Raw genomic sequence first — 21,499 nt, forward strand, 5'->3', positions numbered from 1 at the left:
AAACGTCGTTGTAGAGGTAGAAATTTCTTGTTGGGGCTTTTGATGGTGGAATTTGATAGTAATGCTTTTATAAAGTCTTTTCTGTACACAGACGGACAAGATGCTTCTCTCAGGCAAATTGTAGAAAGTATCTGAGTTTTTGCATGTGTGTGTGTGAATGTGTATGCGTGCGTGTGCTTAAGAAATAAGCGAGTTATGTGGCGGACGAGTTGAGGCAGAGGTGAAGGTGTGGCAGAAATCATGAGGAGGAGCCCCGCGTGTGCCATTGAAATGTCACAGGAAGGAGCTAGAACATTTTCCTGACGGCTGTGCTTCTGCCGAGATTATTTTTCCTGAGTGTCCGCGAGAGTTGACGGAGGAGGCAGACCTCACTGAACCAAGAACAGATCTAGAGCTAGCAACAGTTGGTCAGATTTTACTGTGTTTTGGTTACCCGAAATCTGCATTGCTGGGTCCGGAACCCTTAGTCCATGGATATTTTGCCTTTACAATCTGGATTCACCTAACAAACTACCATGGAGTAAGCTTAACAGACTCTGAACGAACAGGTAAGCACACATTGGCGTCCAGTAGTCACAGCGCTGACACCTTAAAGAATCCAAATGTCGGGCCAAGTGTTCTTTTTCCAAGAGCTGTGCCGACCAAAGGTCTGTAGGGTTGGAAATAATGAGCAAGTAAAACGACACAGTGGAAGTGATTCATTGTAAGCTGGCAGTTTTACTGAGAAGTCCAGTGAAGAGTGACATGTACCGTCTCCTCTTTCAGTTTTTTTCACTCCGTATTTATGGAAGCCCATTTACACTGGAGAGATAGAGCAACTATTAGTAATGACAAAAAATAAGATACAAACATTCGAATACAATGCAATGCAAAGGTTGTTGAGTTTTAAATACAATATTAAGAGCCTCAAAATTGTGACTTGAGAAGTGGTATGAAAAATGAGAAATGTGTGATGATACAATGGATCTGAAAAAAAAAAGTCCAAACGTAGTTATACTGACACAAAGTTTTAACCAAACCTAAAGCATGACAAAGAAGTGAAAATGTAATATATTATTCCTGAACAGAAATGGGCTTTTCTGGCTTTTGGATAAAAACATGTTTCTAAGTTTTGAATGAGAAGAAAGTCATTGCTTATCAAGATCTATCTGGAGAAAGTAATAGATTAAAGGGTGTTTGTATATGCTTGTGATACAGCTTGTTGGTATAGAATATTAAAATTATATCCCTTGAAATACCTAAACTTCTTATATTAAGGTAAGATTCTTGTAAAATTTCTGTTCATGTGTATAAATTGAGCGAAGTTAAAATCCATTTATGAACATAAGTAGAATCCATGTGAAATTGTCTACATGAACATTTTTTTTATGATTTTCCAAGTATATGGCCTCTCCCAACGTCAATCTTCTCTGCTTTCCTATTCAGGCTGTGTTTCACTGCAGGCTTATTCCATCCCAAAACACCAAATATTCAGGAAGGTGGTTGCAGCACCATCTTCAATTTTACTGTCGGTGCTGGTGGTGGAAGATCATGATAAAAAAAAGGTTTTTGTGCAAAATTACAGGCTTATACTCCCAATAGTTTTTGAGTTATGGCATTTTCAAATTTTAATAATTCAGGCCAAAATGCCGTCCCCCCAATCCTTGCCTCGAATTTTTTAGGTTTTAAAATACTTATATCTCTGCTTCTGGGTATCACAGAGACTTGAATTTTTTTCTCCAAGCTCTCTTCATGTTGGTGATGTCCTAGAAACAACACACACACTCAGCAGAAGTCTCTACAGAGCAGGGAGGCTTGCTCAAAATGTATACATTATTTGTAAAAAACGCTCACGAGTAGGGTTAAGGGTGTTAAAAATACTAGAAATCTGACAGATTAATGTCTTAGCACCATTTAGTATCACTCTAGACCAGACTGGCTTGTAACTTATACAGGGGAGCCTTCTAAGCACATTATTTAGAGAGATATGGACTGTTGAACATTGCCCCCATGAAAAGTGCCTAATTTTCAAGGACCTTGAAGTCAATGTAGCACAGGTGATAGAGATCTGCAAATTTGCACAGAAACTCATCTATCCTCTTACTATAGCCGTGCAAACTTCCGTCCCAACTTCTAGCCATCACTGCATCATGCTCAATTTTACCCCCAAACTAGGCCATTACTGGCTACTGGCGAATCTTAATCTACGCTATAGGGTACTATGTACAATAAGATGAAAATACATGTGTATCCACTGGGGTGGTAATTGTGTTGGAAAATACTTGGGGCTTTGTGCATAACAATCCACTAATGATACAAAAGGGTATTGATCATACACTGTCATACATTTTTCCATATTTTGCTCCAGATAGCTTTCATGTCATCCCGGGGATGTGATCTATTTATATATTTATGTAGTGACATAGGGCTTGAAAGAGTTTTGTTCTTCAAGATAAGGTATGTCCAGGAAATTTTCGAGGTAAAATGATTTGTTCTGTAATTTCTTGAATGAAAGTAGGTATGTTTATTCTATTAAATTCAACCCTTGCAAGTTATCTAAAAAATGTGGAAGTTATTTTTCCAACTCCAGTTGTACACACCAGCATAAATATGCACACTATATATGCATAACAGGTAATGTTCAGATTCGTGACTACCAAAAATGGCCTGGTTTGATATGTCTCTGTGATACCCAGAAGCAGAGATATAAGCATTTTAAAACCTAAAAATTCCAGGCGAGGATTGGGGGGAGGGCATTTTGGCCTGAATTATTAAAATTTGAAAATGCCATAACTTAAAAACTACTGGGAGTACACACGTGGACAAAATTGTTGGTACCCCTCAGTTAAAGAAGGAAAAACCCACAATTCTCACTGAAATCACTTGAAACTCACAAAAGTAACAATAAATAAAAATTTATTGAAAATTAAATAATCAAAAACAGCCATTACTTTTGAATTGTTGATTAACATAATTATTTAAAAAAACAAACGAATGAAACAGGCCTGGACAAAAATGATGGTACCTCTATAAAAGATTGAAAACTATTTGACCAGAGTGACATGATTAACTCAGGTGTGTCATTTAATTGACATCACAGGTGTTTCCAAACTCATAATCAGTCAGTCTGCCTATTTAAAGGGAGACAAGTAGTCACCCTGCTGTTTGGTGAAAAGGTGTGTACCACACTGAACATGGACAACAGAAAGCGAAGGAGAGAATTGTCCCAGGACATCCAAAAAAAAATTATAGACAAACATCTTAAAGGTAAAGGCTATAAGACCATCTCTAAACAGCTTGAAGTTCCTGTGACAACAGTGGCTCATATTATTCAGAAGTTCAAGACCCACGGGACAGTAGCCAACCTCCCTGGACGTGGCCGCAAGAGGAAAATTGATGACAAATTGAAGAGACGGATCGTTGGAATTGTATCCAAAGAGCCCAGAGCAACCTCCAAAGAAATTAAAGGTGAACTCCAAGGCCAAGGTACATCAGTGTCAGATCGCACCATTCGTCGTTGTTTGAGCCAAAGTGGACTTCATGGGAGACGACCAAGGAGGACACCACTGCTGAAAAAAACTCATAAAAAAGCCAGACTGGAATTTGCAAAAATGCATGTTGACAAGCCACAAAGCTTCTGGGAGAATGTCCTTTGGACAGATGAGACCAAACTGGAGCTTTTTGGTAAGGCACATCAACTCTATGTTCATAGACTCAAAAACCAAGCATACGAAGAAAAGAACACTGTCCCTACGGTGAAACATGGAGGAGGCTCAGTAATGTTTTGGGGCTGCTTTGCTGCATCTGGCACAGGGTGTCTTGAAAGTGTGCAAGGTACGATGAAATCTGAAGACTATCAAGGCATTCTGGAGAGAAATGTGCTGCCTAGTGTCAGAAAGCATGGTCTCAGTCGCAGGTCATGGGTCTTCCAACAGGACAACGATCCAAAACACACAGCCAAAAACACCCAAGAATGGTTGAGAGAAAAGCGTTGGACTATTCTAAAGTGGCCTTCTATGAGCCCAGATCTGAATCCCATTGAGCATATGTGGAAGGAGCTGAAACATGCCATTCGGAGAAGACACCCATCAAACCTGAGACAACTGGAGCCGTTTGCTCATGAGGAGTGTTCCAAAATACCTGTTGACAGCTGCAGAACGCTCATTGACAAATACAGAAATCGTTTAATTGCAGTGATTCCCTCAAAAGGTTGTGCAACAAAATATTAAGTTATGGGTACCATCATTTTTGTCCAGCCCTATTTCATTAGTTTGTTTTTTAAAAATAATTATCTTAATCAACAATTCAAAAGTGATGGCTGATTTTGATTATTTAATTTTCAATAAATTTTTATTTATTGTTACTTTTGTGAGTTTCAAGTGATTTCAGTGAGAATTGTGGGTTTTTCCTTCTTTAACTGAGGGGTACCAACAATTTTGTCCACGTGTGTAGATGCCTGTAATTTTGCACATAAAGTTTTTTTTTATCATGATCTCCCACCACTATCTTCCAAAACCAAATTGAAATTGGTGCTGCAACCCCCATCTGTGAATTCAGACGGAATTGGTCTGCAGCTCTGATCTCTTCTTTAAACTTCTTTACCTCATTATTGGCCTTTGACTGTCTTGTGTTTTACTTTTTTACAGTACTGTTTTTCCCAACCTTTTCTATTGCCTTTGGTACAGCTACCATGCGTAGATTCAGCTCTGAGGGCTCCCTCCTGGATCTTGACTTCTTTCCGTGGAGGAGGGTGGAACTCAAGAACCCAGATTATGGAAGAAACTTGGAGTCTGGCACCTTCACCTCTCATGTGGAGGACAATGAGCTGGATGGGATTGTACCTGGTCTGGCTCCCACTATCCAGGAGCCCAGTGCGAGTCCCAGCCAGGTGGGGAGGAATGAGCTGTCAAAGGAACACAGCATCAGTGTGGAGAACCTGAGTGAGCTGGAGAAACTAGACAAAAGTCACCTTAGAGTTGGTGTCATCAAAGAAGGCTGCAGGGCCTACAGTGACAGCCAGCTGGCACCAGCCGCCAAAGGCAGCACTGAGAACCTGGAGAGAGATGACCAGCCTCCCCCATCTCCTTCATCCATCTCCAGCCCTTTCTCCTTTAAATCCCAGCACCCGCACCCGCATCCGCATAGAGCCAAACTGTCAGCTGCTAAACTGCACCTCAGGAGTCTGTTTGGACAGGTGGGAAGCAATTAATTTTCAGTCTCCACTGTAATTCAGCATATAAGCAGGTTTTAAAAAACTATCTCTAATTTTGATGATATATATTGAGTGTTTGACAATTATTGCACCACTTTGGTATCTTATCCAGAGGCCCTAGACTTTTGAGCCTTCCCAGCCTTTAGTGTTTACTTGACTTGAAGAGACTTAAAACCTGTTTGAGGGATGTGATGATTTAGGTCAAACAGTGACTTGAAGTGTCTCCATTGCTCTACTCAGTTTGCAGTGATTACTTTGACTAAAAGCAGATATTGTATTCTAAAATATTGCAATATAGATATTTAAATGTTAGCACATAGTTAACTATTATCACATTCAGCAGACACGGAGCAAAATCAGCATTTATTTGAAGTCATGTTTCTGAACTAAAAACTGCTGCCTGCTGCAGATGATACCAGTGAGATTTCTTTATGTGTGCATGACTACGAGCAGCAAGTTCCACATTCCTAACAAGAAAAGCACTTAGAGTGCACAATACTCCGACAAGGCTGCTCAGTCTTTGTATCATTTCCAACGGATTCAATATTGAATAAAAAATGACCTTGTGCTGAGCGCAGGTGTGTGTTATGCATGTGTATGTCATGTACAGATACCAAATCACCTGACCTGAACATGTAGCAGGCGGCAGGAGTTGATGGGACTCTGAAACACCCCTACAATTTAATCAATTGTTCCTTGTATAATTTCTGACAGATAAGCCCTGGTGGATTTCTAGCAGCATCACAGTCATGTGATCGTCAGCAGGCAGCCGATGTAGCGTTCATGTGTTGTCATAGTTAGTGACTCCTTGCCGCTATCTCGCAATAGAAAATCCTTTAAAAGTTAGTGGATCCAGACTATAAGCCGCATCACTGCCAAAATGTAATGAGGTGGTCCTTGTGTCATTTCTGACCTTCCGTGAAAATTTAACCCAAATCCATTGTTTTGTTTTTGAGTAATGTTGTGCACAGATAAATAGACAAACATATGGCGATCATCACTCCCCTGTGTTCCTTGACGGAGTAATAATTCTTTAAGGATTTGATCTGTTGTTGATGTGAAACATTGATTATGAATACTTTAATTGAAGTGGTTTAACTTAAATCAACCACAATGTGTAACATTTCAACACAGGCAGACATGATGTCCTGAAAATGGATGAATGGACAGACTGACAGATTGACTGACCTATTTTTGATCCAGCAGTGGGGAAATCTTCAATGTCTAAGCAGGAGCTAGAAAAAAGAACAGTACAAAGAAAAAACAAAGAAATATAAATGTTGGTAGAAAAAATTATGTTTTAAACAAAGCGAAACCTGCAACAATTTTTATTGAGTGCTGTTCTTAGGGTTCATAAAGGGGAACAGGAGAAAAATCTCTGCTGAAAATCATTTGCTGTTTTCTGTTTTAGAGTCCTCATTCATCAAATTCCAACCTGTTTAATGCAGAACAGAAAGACAGGTAAGAATTGTTTTCTGTTGGTAATTGTTGTTAATTGATTGATGGTGTTGTCTCATCAAATAATACATACAAGTTTGTCTTCACTACACTCACTGTTGTTGGACAGACACAAGGATGTCTTAAGTTTGAATCCATGATTGTGAAGGTGAGCCAATAATGTGAAATCTTGTCCTCATAAAACGTGTGAAGCTACGCTTGGTTGTGAGGTGTGTTTTGATGACGGCAGTATCTTTAGGTATGATCTGCCGTAATTGATAATGCTGCGTCTCTCTCTCTCTCTCTCCTTGTCTGTTCCTCTACCACAGAGCTAAAGACAGAAGATCTCGCCTGCTCTTTATGCGTCAGTGGAGTCAGGTGGGGCACACTAAGAAAAGGAAGATCAGTCGAGATGAGCTGGAAAAGTGGGCCGAGTCTTTGAATGCCCTGCTAGCCAGTCAAAGTAAGTCCTGCTCTGTTCTGAAGTTGGGGTTTATGCTGAATTGATGCTGACAAAGCATGGATATGGCAAGAGAAGTGAGAGACATGACTGAACTTTTACTAGAGCTTTATTTATGGTCCAGTGGATGAATCCCAATATGTTGGTGAACCCTTTCTTCTACCACCACTGCCATTGCAAATTTTTACTTTTTGTATTGAGCAAATATTGAAGTCCAATGAACAGATTGCATTTATGATGTAAAGTGCCTTGAGATGGCATATGTTGTGAACTGGTGCTATATCACCTGCGACAGACTGGCGACCTGTCCAGGGTGTCCCCTGCCTTTGCCCGAGTCAGCTGGGATAGGCTCCAGCACCCCCCGCGACCCTAGTGAGGATAAAGCAGTGTATAGAGAATGGATGGATGGATGGTGCTATATCAATAACTTTGAATCGAACTGAATTGAGTAGATTTGCTTTGCATTGCCATGAAATTTACTAAGCATGGTCGTGAGACCAGAGGATGAGACTTTGTATTTTGTTCTTTCCTCAACCTTTTCTGTAGTTTGTACATCAGGACAGTCTTTAAATGTTTACTTCCACAAAAAATGCTCAAAGGTTCTTTGATGGATCTGAGATGCAGCAACGTATAATGAGCATTATAGCTATTTTTTGCAAAATATACTTAATTCATGTACGAGAACTTGTGCCATCTGTGGTGCAGCACTAGCATTGGTTTGTATCTCAGTATTTAAGGCCCTCATTGCTGAGTCCAACCAAAACCAGTGGTAAAGATGTTGGTGATGGAAGTTTAATTACATTGTGACTTCCTGTGTTCTCAGTTGCAAACCAGATAACAAATTATTAGCTTATTCAAACAAATTAATCTACATCATCTAGTCCTGACTCATGAGCCTTGTCAGGATAGTTTGCAATTGATCCGCAACACAACTCATCTATCAAGGGTCACAAAAGTTTCAGACTTACTCAGTACTATAAACAAATCCACTGGTCATAGTGAATTCCATTCTATTCTATGTGTTTTGCCTTAATGCCTGGCGGTCATATGGCATTGTAAGCAGGTTTTAATGGCTCCTCTTTCAGTTTGTCGCAAGACTTCTAGATTTCAGGTGACCAATTATCTGAGTGGTTAGGGCATACACCCTTGAGGCCCAAATGCCTTCAAGCAGCAAATCTGTGGCGCAACCAGCCCGAACCTTTACTGCATGTCATCCCATGCTCTCTTTGCCCACATTTCCTGTGCCACCATCATTCTGAAAGAAGTTTCAAAGCAGCAAAGATGAGTCAACACTTCTAGCCAAACTTTCAGAACGGAATCGGAGCAAAAACAGGATGGAGAGATTAGCGTATGTTAGGTAAAGTGACTGGCTCTGTTTACAGGCAGCCATACAAACAACTGATCATGTGATCACAGGTTCAGCTAAATTTAGGGGGAGAATTGCATTTGAGATCAAGGACAATGGTTCTACCCCATTAGATGGTTAAATGATCTTTTGGACAGATTGTCTACAGTTCTGTGATATTAAATGAATGATGCAGAGGTTTGTTGCACTTTACAAGTGAGCACATGAATACACAGTGTGTGCATACACTGCCTGGCCAAAAAATAACTCACCACCTGAATTTAACTAAGCAAATAGATAAGAGCCTCTCATTGGATAATTACTGCAGTGTTGAATATGTTTCAGCTGGCAACAACTTATTTAACCTGTTGCAGTGAGAAGCTTCTCATTTCTTAAACAACCAGGTCAGAAGACATATCCTGTGGTCACAGAAAGGATGTTAATCTGTTTCCAAAGGGTAAAATTATTGGCTTTCATCAAGCAAACAAAACAACTAAGGAGATGTCTGAAACTACAAAAAATTGATGAAGAACTGTCCAACACATTCTAAACCTTAATGATAGTAGTGAACCATTCCTTCAGGAAGAAATGTGGCTGGAAGAACATCCTGAATGATCGTGATTGGCGAGCCTTTAAACATTTGATGAAATCAAATTGTAAAAGAAAATAAACAACAGTACAACTTAGGGCTATGTTTAATGTTTTATGTTTAAGTGAAAGGATTTCCACATGCACAATGCAAAAAGACCTCGAAGGATTGGGACTAAACAGCTGTGTAGCTCTAAGAAAACCACAAATCAGTAAGGGTAATCAGGAGAAAAAAGGCGTCAATTTGCTATGAGGCACAAAGATTGAACTGTGAAGCAATGAAAAAATGTCATGTGATCTGATGAGTCCAGATTTACCCTGTTCCAAAGTGATGGGTGCATCAGAGTAAGAAGAGAGGTGGATGAAGTGATGCTCTCATCATGCCTAGTGCCTACAAGCCTGTAGGGGTTAGGGTTATGATGATCTGGGGTTGGTCAGGTTCAGCAACATTATGTTCCCAAAGAATGAGGTCAGCTGACTACCTGAATATACTAAATTACCAGGTCTTTCCATCAGTGGAGTTTTTCTTCCCTGAAGGCTGGACATGTTCCAAGATGACAATGTCAAGATTCATGGGGCTCAAATTTTAAATGAGTGGTTCAGGGAGCATTAGACATCATTTTCACACAGAGTCTTCACAGAGTCCAGACTTCAGCCCCATTAAGAATCTTTGGGATGTGCTGACTGTTTTTGGTAAAAAATGAATGGAACTCTGGACAGAAATAAATGTTGTGACATTGCAGAAGCTTATCAAAACGATACCGGCAAATGTGTGCCGTACTCAAAGCTAAGGGCAGTCCAACAAAATAGTGTTATTCTCACTCTATATACTGTAATGCTGTGCTAATTCTTTGAGATGGAGAAATGCATTCATCATGTCTGCTTGAGGCCTTAAGGTCTTTTCTTCTTTTCCCTTTTGCACTTTCATTTGAAGTTCAGACCTGAACTCTACAAACCTACCTGAGCCCTTCTGGTTTGGAGAGACGATTGTGCAGTAAAATTTGTTTCAGGTTCATTCCTCCTGCTTTTATCCAAACTGACTTGTTTCTGGAATGATATTGGCATCTGAACTACTGTATTACTGCTCACTGTGTGCAGTGCAATAAAGCTAAAAGAGCAGCACTTGTCCTTACCCCGCTGTGACTATTAATAGAACAGACACCAAGACTACTATAAATCACTGCTGTAGCAGTGATTGTCTAAATGTCTCTCCAGGTTGAGAATATTTAATCAATCTAATATAGCAATGATTAGGGTTGCAATAGTGTGTTATTAGGAAGCCTAGTATTACCTGGCATTACCTGGTGGTACATTCCTCATCTCTGTCAACATTTCATCTCTGTTTCCTGTGTTGTTTCTGTTGGTGTATTCTAGCATCCTCTGGTATCTAATGACACATTAATGTTCTCACCTATATCAACAAAAGCAGGACAGGCCCTGATAAAACCCCCTAATACCACAGACAGAACTCGAGGATGTTTTGAATGTCCGGAAATGTTCATGATGATGTCAGTTACCTAGTCATGATGAGTGCTTAGTCTGAGAACCTCAAGAAGCACCACTAGCGTAAATGTCTGGAGGACACGACTCAGGATTAATGCTTTGAGGCACCTTTCTTTTGTAATACAGTAAATTTGCGATTTATTTGTCTTAGTACAAAAGTTTGGATAAAAAGATAATGTAACCTTGTACAAAAAAAAGTACCGTTTGTTTAGGTTGCTTGTTAATTTCACTAATTGTGTTGTTATTTTGGTCTGTAAAATGATACTCAGAGGTGCATGTATAAACTAAATTATTTATCAGTCATTAAATTTACTGTTTCTTTTTATTTGCACTCGATTCATTGCTACAATCAATATGAACACCTTAAATCAATTATCGATCATTCTTACAATTTGTTTAACAGTGACTTGCGCCCAGTCTTAGTTCTTATTGCTATTGTAGCTTTCTAACTGCCAAAGCTATAAAAGTGTGGGAGGTTTCTGAAGCCTTTTTATTATCTGGCAGACAAGTCAGTGGAAGCATACTGACTTTCGGTGCTAATACATCTCTTTAGCTCGTTAGAATAAAACATATGTTTACTAAAGAAGATCAAACTATTTCATCCAAGTAAGACTGTCACAAATTAGTCTGTGTAGATTCACAGTCATCCAGTTCATGGTAATCATAGGAGCTTCAGTAGAAATCAACTGGACTTCTCTTGTATGCTTTTAAAGTTGTTTCACCTCTCATCCAAGAGGCTTCTTCAGTTCTAACTGACTAGTGGGGAGGTACAGAATTTATAGTCACTCCAGGTCACATGGCTAATGGTCCAGTAATGACAATTCCAAACTCGCATACCTCCAGGTGTGAATAGTTGTGAAACCAGGTCGTCCGCCAACAACAACAGCAATCATGGCGATGGAGCTGCAAGTTTAAAAAATGAAGGATGTGAATCTGTCGAGTCAGGAGTGACTTCACAAACGCATAGCTCAATACAGGAGACCAGAATCTCAGGACAAGACTCAGCAGTTCACCTGCATCTGAAGAATGAAGGACATTCCTTTGAGGACAGCAGTGTTTACATGTTGGACAGAGACAACAGATGGTTTGAGAGGAGTGAAGAAAGCTATCTATGTCAAATTGGAACAATCATCTCTAAACAGAGGAGGGGGTTTGCATCATCACTTATCAAACACCTATAATACAGTCTTCAAGAACCTAAAAAAATACCTTCTGTACCAATTCCTATGGCTAAATTATCAATTTTATTTCAATGTTTTGTGGTTTTATGTTGTTTGAAGTCATAGGGGATTTCTAGGGAATGTAACTCTTTGCTGTGGCTGTACTATACAGAGTTGGCCTCAGGACTGACCTCAGCGCTCTGTGTGACTTGGCGTCCTTTTCAGAATCAGAATCAGAATGCGGTTTATTGCCAAGTAGGTTTTTACACTTACAAAGAATTTTCTCTTGTGCTCTTGATGCAAGTACATTTAAAATAAAATAATTAATTAAGTAGTAATTAATATAGTCAACAGAGCTGATTTGCAGTGGCACTTATCAGTACCATGCTAATTTCTAGTGCTGTCCTCTTCAGCTGACCTGTGTAAACTGTATCATGCTGTACATGTAGTGTCAATACTTTAAATCTTTATTTTGTACAAAGCAGTCAGACTAAAAACAAGTCTAAAAGGAAGGCAGCTTGAGCAGAGATGATGTGTGCTGAGGTTTTAGAGTGAATGTGTGGATCTTGGATGTGTTTGACCTTTCCTTATTAGGCCTGAGGAACTGTTGTGTCAATGTTCTGTGCCTGGGTGTCCTCTTCTTGTAACATGCGTAATGTAATATTGCATGGTGAGGTAAGCCCCACTTGTTTTCCTCCTCCTCCTGTCAGCTGGTGCTTCAGTGTTTGGAGCATTCCTGCGCTCTGAGTTCAGCGAGGAAAATCTGCAGTTCTATCTGGCCTGTGAGCAGTACAGACACTCATCCAACAACTTCAGCCTTCAGAGGAGGGCTAAAGACATCTGTGCTACTTTCATCCAACCAGGTTCGCCCCGGGAGGTACACACCTATTTTTATCTTCACTCTCAGCACTAGAAAAAGGAAACAATAAGTAATTCTTCTATGCTTCTTTTTTTCCCTTGTAGTGCGCTGTCAGTTGTTTTGTTGATCAAAGTATCCCCGTGTTTTTAGAAGCTTTTTTCGGTGCTTCAACTTTGACCTGACAGCATTCCATTAATAGCTGCGTTCTTGTGGTGCATTTTTCTACTAATAACACTAGATATGAGCCACTAAGAAGTAACACCTCAATTACAAGAATGTCACATCTAAAATGGCTTTCACCAGGAGAGTCAGTTTTTTATTGCAAAATATGTTTAACTGCGCTAAAAACAGCAAGTTAGAGAAACTAGCTACATGTATCAGATATTAAATAAGGAATAATTTGTCTTATGTGAGATTTGGTTGTTCATCAAGTGATGTATAATAGATAATAATGCACTAATTAACAAAACTAATGGCAAGTTCATCAAAATGTTCAAATATCCAAAGGTGTAGTTTATTCCTAATTTGTAAACTGGTACAATTCTGTCCATGTATGACAACAATCTAACTGCTACGTTACTAACAGTAAAATAAAATCCTGACAGCTGTGACGGAGCTCAACCTCAGGACAACAGTTATGTAGCAAATGACATAAATGGAGTTGAAAAAACTGTGACTCTGTGTGTGACAGCTCACCGGTTTTAGGTGAAGGAAAGTACACAGTGTAACTTGCTGTTCGATTCTGATGGACTCTGTCTCCTTGTTGGATTTAGTTTATAATTGTAATTAATGAAGTCACTGCGGTTGTTGTAAGTACTTACATACAGTCTTGAGCAAATGTTTACATACACGTGTAAAGACCATGTATATCACAGCAGTCCAGTGACTCCTACAACTCTAATTTTCTGTGATGGATGATTTAGTCACAAAATCAATCATGTATTTTGGTTCCTTCATAGATTAATAATAGGTCTCATGGAAATGTGACAAAATCTGCTGCAATTGTGGAGGCCAGATCATCTGATGCAGCTCTAAATCACTCTAATTTGTAGTCCTCACAGAGCCTTAAGCTGTTTTGGTTCTTTGTCCTGCTGAAAAACGAACAGTGGTTTTACTGAGCTCAGTGTCTCTGCAGGATGTTATGATAAAATCGTTTATCTGTGCCATTCAAAACATTGTGTGTTCAAACATACTAAGGTTATCAACATACAGTAGAATATTAACTTGAATTAGCTACTGTAAATTACTGGTGTTATCAGACCAGCTAAGACTGTAGCAGCAGACTCTGAGTATATTGAACTGAGCACACCTATGTTTCATCTTAAATGAATATACAGGGCCTATCAAGTATTTTTCCTCCTGGAAGTTTTCCCCTTTTGTTGTTTTAAAACATTAAATCATGCACAATTGAATTGAATAAATTTGGCTTTTTTGACAAGATTTACTTTTTAAATAACTTTTTAAATTCAAAATAAAAACAGATTTCTACAAAGTAATGTCAATAAAAAATCTAAAATGTAAAATAAATGACTGCATAAGTATTCACCCCTTCTAAAGCAACTTATCTAATTCAACACAGATGTGGCTTACTGGTGCTAAAAGTCACACAATTAGTGATGTGGAGGTTGTACTAGCGCAGTAATATGTCTTAAATGATCGTAACATGCAGACGTCTGTGGAAGATCTGGTCACTGGTGAACCCCCAGTCTTGGTTATAAATACACCAGGAAAACAAAAGAACATGCCAAGAAACTGTGTAAATCCAATCCATTATTGAGAAATGGCACCTGCATAGATCTGCTTAGAGCAGACTGTGCTCCAACACTGAGTGAATATGCAAGAAAGAGATGAGAGAGAGGCCACCAAGACACCTATGAATCCTCTGAAGAAGATAGAAGCTTTAGCGACTGAGCTGGGAGTGAATGGTTATACAACAACCGTTATCCTGGCTTTTCACATGTCAAACCTTTTATGGGAGATGACAAAGAGAAAGTCACTGTAGAGAAAAGCTCATATTTAATCCCTACTACAGTTTGCCAGAGGTCCTGTGAGAGACTCGGAAGTCATCTGGAGGAAGTTTCTTTGGTCGAATGGGACCAAGCTACATGCTATATTTGGCTGCGCAAATAATGCACAAAATCACAAACACACCATCCCCACCATTTAGCATAGTAGTGAGAGTGTCATGAGGATGCTTCTTGGCAGCAAGCTGTGGAATTCTTATGGAGGTAAAGAGTAAAATGAATGCAGCAATGTACAGTATAGTATAGTCTGCAAGACTTGGGAGAGGATTCGCTTTTCAGCAAGACAGTGACCTGAAGCATACAGCCAAATCTACACAAAAATGGTTTAAAGACAATAAAATGCATGCTCTTGAGTGGCAGAGTCAGAGCCCAGACCGCAGTCCAGTTGAGAATTTGTGGCTGGATTTGAAAACAGCTGCAGACTCACAAGCCTATGCAGCCTGAACTTGAACAGTTTTGCAAAGAAGAATGGGCTAAAATGTCAGAGTCCAGATGTGCATGGTTGATTAAGACCTATTCACACAAGCGCAATGCTGTTAATATGGTCAAAGATGCATCTACTAAACACTAACATGAAGGAGGTGAATACTTATGCGGTCACTTATTTTACATTTTACATTTTATACTTCTAATGAACCGATATTACTTTGTAGAAATCTGTTTTGAAATTGTTGTAAAAAAAAAAAAAGGCAAATTATAGACACAGCTGGTCGTTGCTGAAAAGGAACTAAAGGGGATACTTTTAAGAAGAGTGAATACTTTTTATAGGCCATGTATTTTTAGCTTTTGATTGATTCTTGGAATGATTTTTGTTTCTGCTAATAAAAGTTACACAGCAGCAATTTGCTCATAGTGTAATCGGCAAATGTAAGACTGTAAGATTTGTCTTTAGTTGTCTTTTGTCTGGGGATTTCTGTCAAATTTTTAGCTCTTCCTTTGCAATGTGTGTAAGGTTTCATGCTCAGTGGGTGAGCATGGATTGTACTAAGACAAATATACAAAACAGAAAACTCGCCACTGTCCACATCTTCCAGTATTACACTCTGAGCAAACAATGAATTAAAGTGTTGCATGCTCAGTGCAGGTCCGTCATTTTTAAAATAGTTTTCTCTTAGAGGACCTCTGAGTTTACTATATTTAATCTGTAAGAAGTTTACTTTTTTAATGACTAGAGACTTGGATCAGAATTGACCCATGTAATTTTACAGCATTTTTTCCACTTGGTTTATTATATTTTGCCTATATATATTTACCTAAAAAAGTTTCTGGTAGACTTTTAATTATGTCCTACTGCTGATTTAAAATTTTCCAGTTTGTAGTATTTTGCCTTTTTCAACTAAGATTTGAATTGACCTCTAAGTGCTGTGGCATTGCTGTTGTCTTGTTGTAGGTGAACCTGGATAGTAAGACCCGAGATTTAACCATCCAGCTGCTGCAGGCTCCCTCACACACCTCTCTGTCCCATGCTCAGAAACGCATCTACTCACTTTTGGACACAGACTGTTACCCACGCTTCCTCCAATCCAACATCTACCTGTCTTTACTCGGAGAAGCAGACTAGCAGCCACACCTGCACTCAGGAAGAAGAACCGCGTCTCAGTAACTTCAAGGACTTGCAGGACTTCCTAGACATGGTAGATCATAAAGATCTATGATGTCTTGAAATGATGGCGCTGCTGTGTATAAAGTGTATGTTAAAATATATCTGGAACAGATGTTGATGCTTGCTGGCATTCCAACACTGTGTGTAGGAATGTAAGATTCAATTATTACACAACACAAGATTGTATGATGAAATTAGAAATGTCATTTTATGCTACTCAGGAAAATACAAACTAAATAAATAATCAAGCAATAAAACTAAAACTGTTTTGGTGTTTAAGTGTAGGAGATGAATGCCTGAAGAAGGCAACTGTGCCCAAGTTGGTACAGCAGGGGTAACCAGACTGGCTGGGGTTGGTATCCTTTAGACTCTTAAGCAAACACATTGTCTCTTTGACATCACTGATGCTCAGTAGATGGATCCTGATGATCTTCTGGGTGGTTTGACTTGCCATTACAGAGCCTTCTTGTTTTAGGCTGTGCACATTTGATACCAGTTTTTAATGTTTCCAGTTTGGATGCTGTTACTCTTATGTAAAATTTAACTAGAAGTTGGCACTGGAAACACATAACACACATTGACATAATGCATGGTATGAGAAACATGGATGATACATAAAAAGTGATGCGTAATTAAAACAGAGTGAATGTGGACAGAAAAAGCCAACAATGAAACTGATTCACAAGTTCACTGTTACGGTGTAAGGCTCCCACATTAAATATACTACATACATAGCTGGTAGTAAGATGCAAACAGTGTGTAGATGAGCATATCAAGTATGGTAAGGGTGAAGCAGAATAGATTGGTGGGACAGCAACCACAGATTAGAACATCCAGCTTTGGGACCAGGGACACTTGGAGAAGGGATACAGGGGGACACAAAATGAATGCAGAGTAATAATGGTATGGTAGTAAATGCACAGGTAACAAGAAAAGCACTCTAAGAACACAGTACTTCGACAAGACTGTTCATTCCCCGACTTTGCACTGAACACCGGTGTGTGTTATGCATGTGTACATTATGTACAGATATCAAATCACCTGACTTAAATATGTAGCAGGCGTCGTTAATTGACGGGATTTGTAACACCCCCACAATTTAATTAACTGTTCCTTGTGTAATTTCGGATAGGTTGGCAGGTGGATTTGTAGTAGGATTGCAATCGTGAGCATCAGCAGGCAGCTGAGGTAGCATTCACTTGTCATAGTTACAGTGACGCCATGCCATTATCTTGACAAATCCGTGGATCCAGACTATAAGCCGCATCTCTGCCAAAATGTAATGAGGTGGTCCTTATGTTATTTCTGACCTTCCCTGAAAATTTCATCCAAATCCGTTAGTCTATTTTTGAGTCACGTGCACAGACAGGAGATTGTCACATCCTTCTGCTGCGTTCTTTGGTGGAGTAATGAGAAGGGCTCATCCAGAGGCCCCCCAGTAGCCTAGGTCTGTAGCAGCATAACCAGGGGACGTCGAAGCAGTCAGTTGTGCCCCGTACATACAGGTTCCCACTGACCCTCTCAGGGTCACCCAAGTTCGTCCTAACTATAACCTTTGTCAAAAAGGAAGATTTTAAGCCTGGTCTTAAAAATAGCGAGGGTAAATGCCTCCCAAACCAAAACTTTAGACACAGGTATGTATCTTAGCTTCCTTTTATCTAAAATCCATAATCATCTCCTTGGTTTTGTTGAGGGCTGCACAGCGGATCCGTGGTTAGCGTTGTCACCTTGCAGCTAGAAGATTTATGGTTCACATCCTGGCCCTAAGATCAGGGCCGTAGCCAGGATTTTGGAATAGGTGAGGTCCATGATGCTCGCGCAAAGCGCGTGCCGAAAAAGTTTCAGTGTTTTTTAAAAATATTTATTTTATATATTTTTTTTAGGCTACAAGTCACACAAGATGTTTGTTGTTTAAATATCTTTTAATGATGTGAAATCATCATTTTCCAAACAAAAATGTATATTTTTTCAAAAAACAAATCAACTTTTTACATCAAAGGCTAGCTGAATCCTCCTGTGACCAGAGGCATCCCACCGTCGAAGGATATTCTCCCGGTTCACCTCCACTTTCTGATGCACATGCATCATCGCCAGGCCTGTCAGTCTGTCGTTGGACATGGTAGATCTAAGCCATGTCTTAAGTCTTCGCATGGCTGAGAATGACCTCTCACAGGCACAAGTCGTCACTGGCAAGGTTAGAAATATCTTCAACATACATTGTATGTTGTCTGATGAGCCAGGCGCTCATCAAAAAAAAAAAAAAAAAAAAAAAAAAGCGCCGGACGCGCTCTCCGCTGTGGATAAAAGTAATTAAACTCTTTGATCAGATGATCTGACAGGCCGAACTAGTGCCGAATTATCAAAAAATATATATATTGTGGTCACCTTGGTGTAGATGGGCGGGGATGTGGTCTACAAAGTGCTAATAATAAAAACACTAGTTTTTGAACGGGGTTTGGCCCGCTGCCAAGCGCATCACAGGGCGCATTTGCGGGTACGTGCATCAGCTGATCAAACAGCTTTTCACCGCAACACGCACACAGGCACAAACACAAAGGCCATGGATGTTTACCACAATTTACAATTTACAAGCACGTTTCACAGAGAGGTTTCAAGTTTTTATGAGTTTATGTTTTATTCAGTTGGGCATATTTGGCGAAAAAAAAAAAACTCGGAAAAAATAGGTGAGGTCCGGACCTCGCTGACCTCATACCTGGCTACGGCCATGCCTAAGATCTTTCTATGTGGAGTTTGCATGTACTCCCTGTGCATGTGTGGGTTCTCACAGGGTTCTTCGGCTTCCTCCCACACTCCAAAAACATGCCAAGGTTAATTGGTAACTCTAAATTGTCCATAGGTGTGAATGTGAGAGTGCTTGGTTGTCTCTATATGTAGTCCTGTGATGGGCCGGTGACCTGTCCATGGTGTCCCCTGCCTTTGCCCTACATCAGCTGGGATAGACTCCAGTCGCTCCACCCCGCTTTGTTTATTTCAAGATGTGTGGAGACTGGAGATGGCATCCTCTGTGGTTGTGCTGGTTTTGGATGCAGACTTTTACTGGCTGTGTTTGTGGAAGCTGGCTCAACCAAACCTAAAACATCAATCAAAGATAATACACATCATGCACATGGTTACCAATGTTCTTTGCTGACACAGATTTTCTTCTTTAGACTGCATAAATAAAGGGCTTTAACACGTGATGTGACTTTTTCTCTACACAAAGTGAACCAATGTGTGGACCTACTTTATTTAAAAGCAAATGATGCGAGAGGAATGCTAGTAGAAAACTGTTAATCATGTAACTTCATATATTTAACTGACTACTTGCACATACAGTCTCTGTTGCTCATTTCTCACTTGACACCTGCACATTAGAGCTCTAAATCTTTTTCATTTATTTAAACATGATACTCAGCCTTTAAGTCTGACACTGCCCCATATTAAGGAATACGTGGGAATTACTTTAGTTTTAAGCCAAATGAAACAAGAACAACAAAATAAAAAAAGCTCCTAAATTGTTTAGCTGTCACGCTATTTGGCCTCTTGTTGACTACAGCAGCTGCCACATTTGGGCCTGAGAATGTAGTAAAACACACAAGGCAGTTTTTTTTCCCATTACTTCACATGAGCTTTGAAACTATGCAGCTTGTGTTTAAATCTTTAAACCTTGTCCCTGTGAGCAGTTAATGTCTCAATGGTTCAGTGAACTCAGGCTGAGTTTCCAGTGTTGGCGGAAAGGAAAAACAAGTTCAGCAAGAATGAGCTCTTTCATGAAAATGTCAAAGTACTATATTACCCTCATGACGAGGGTGAGAAACCTGAATAAATTTACTCTGATGGGTAAAATTACTTCATTTTACCTGTCACGAGGAAGTTATTATTATTATTAACAGTTTATTTAAAAAGGGACCATGTACAGTATTAAACATAAATGTTTCCATTTAATGCATTGTACCAGAGTTAGCTTTAAGCTAATTTTCGTCTGCAGTCCCTTAGCAGGTCACAATAAAAACATCACATTACAATGTTACAAAAAAGTACATGACTTAGTGAAACAAAATATTCTACACACACACACACACACACACACACACACACACACACACACACACACACACGTCTGGTTCTGCTATTCCCGTGGGGACTTACCATTGACTCCCATTCATATCTAGCCCCTAACCCTTACCCTAACCCTAACCCAGACCAAAACAATGCCTAACCCTAAAGAAACTGTTTTGCACTTTTACTTTTATCAGTAATAACAACATGGCCAAAAAAAAAACACTGTTTCCCCCCCCGTGGGGACCTCATTTTTTGTCCCCACCGTGACGCGAGTCCCCACCGAGATAGCATGGAGTCAGGTCAAAGTCCCCACCAACTCCCCACCGATAAACATGTACACACACACACTCTCTCTCTCTCTTTCTCTCTCTCTCTCTCTTAAAAGCCCAGACACTCACACAAAAATGCCAATTAAAAGTACATTGCTGGTCTAAAATACGTGACAGTGAATCAAAACATTTTACACACACACTCTTAAAAGCCCACATGTACACGCAGTTAAACATAAGTGACAATTAAAAAGACATTAATGGTTGCAGTTCTGAGTGCTCTTAAGCAGGTTTTTCAGTTTAAAAAAAAAAAAAAACTGCTGATAGAACTACAGGTCTGAATGTTGAGGTTCAGTCTGCCTCTGAATACTGTTAAGAACAAACAATGGATTCATACACTGACCTAAGAAAACTCCTGTAATGCATATATTCAGTAGAATTTCCTTGAATGTTGTTCCTCTAAAAGTTGAAACACCCTCATAATTTGAAGGTATCTTTTAAAACAAGTAAATAATGTGTTTGACAGATTTTGAGAGGTTTAGAAGAAACAAAATCCTGTTCAGGGGTCATACAGAGATGAAGATGAACAACCACTGCTCATACATATAGAGTTTGCCAGGGTACTGATTGAGATGAAGAGGCAGGGGAGCACCAGATCTGTTATGGACCAGCGCAAACAGGCTGTGATTGGTTTCTTGATTCAGAGTCACTTATTTTAACTTACTGTTGATCCATTTTAAAGGGAAGTCCACTGTGGTGTGTTCGTTTCTTTGATTCAGTGTTTTGCTGAACAGAAATGTATTCTGCAATACCACAGTAGGTAGCTTCAGGTCCACATCAAGTACAGGAATCATGTTTACCTTCATTTTTCCCTTTTCTGCCCCTGTCTGGTTGCGAGTCACAGCTGCAACAGATGAAGAAAAATAACTCAGACATTCTTTACCCAAGCTATTTCCTACAGCTCCTCACTGGGTGATCCTGAAGGGATTATGCAATCA

General features: G+C 39.6%; 1 protein-coding gene across 2 annotated transcripts; it reads left to right on the forward strand.

Moving 5' to 3' along the window:
- Nucleotides 1–186: 186 nt before the first annotated feature.
- On the forward strand, nucleotides 187–16,433 carry si:ch211-152p11.4 (regulator of G-protein signaling 8). Of its 2 annotated transcripts, none has more exons than XM_022207249.2 (6): nucleotides 187–548; nucleotides 4,665–5,173; nucleotides 6,603–6,652; nucleotides 6,958–7,091; nucleotides 12,395–12,547; nucleotides 15,958–16,109. In XM_022207249.2, the coding sequence occupies exons 2-6, from the start codon at nucleotides 4,670–4,672 to the stop codon at nucleotides 15,969–15,971; spliced, it is 855 nt and encodes a 284-aa protein (XP_022062941.1). In that variant the 5' UTR covers nucleotides 187–548; nucleotides 4,665–4,669; the 3' UTR covers nucleotides 15,972–16,109. The 2 variants fall into 2 exon arrangements, with proteins under 2 accessions (XP_022062941.1, XP_022062939.1); XM_022207247.2 differs by having other exon boundaries at nucleotides 229–548; nucleotides 12,395–12,561; nucleotides 15,958–16,433.
- The last annotated feature ends 5,066 nt before the right edge of the window (nucleotides 16,434–21,499 follow it).

The sequence above is a fragment of the Acanthochromis polyacanthus genome, chromosome 11, assembly GCF_021347895.1.
Source record: "Acanthochromis polyacanthus isolate Apoly-LR-REF ecotype Palm Island chromosome 11, KAUST_Apoly_ChrSc, whole genome shotgun sequence".
Classification (NCBI taxonomy): Eukaryota; Metazoa; Chordata; class Actinopteri; family Pomacentridae; genus Acanthochromis; species Acanthochromis polyacanthus.

What these genes read in the sequence shown, in the direction of transcription:
- si:ch211-152p11.4 (XM_022207247.2), top strand. Translation starts at nt 4,670, where the DNA reads ATGCGTAGATTCAGCTCTGAGGGCTCCCTCCTGGATCTTGACTTCTTT. An exon ending in AATGCAGAACAGAAAGACAG is followed by an intron (nt 6,653 to 6,957) that starts GTAAGAATTGTT and finishes CCTCTACCACAG; the next exon opens with AGCTAAAGACAGAAGATCTC. An exon ending in TGCCCTGCTAGCCAGTCAAA is followed by an intron (nt 7,092 to 12,394) that starts GTAAGTCCTGCT and finishes TCCTCCTGTCAG; the next exon opens with CTGGTGCTTCAGTGTTTGGA.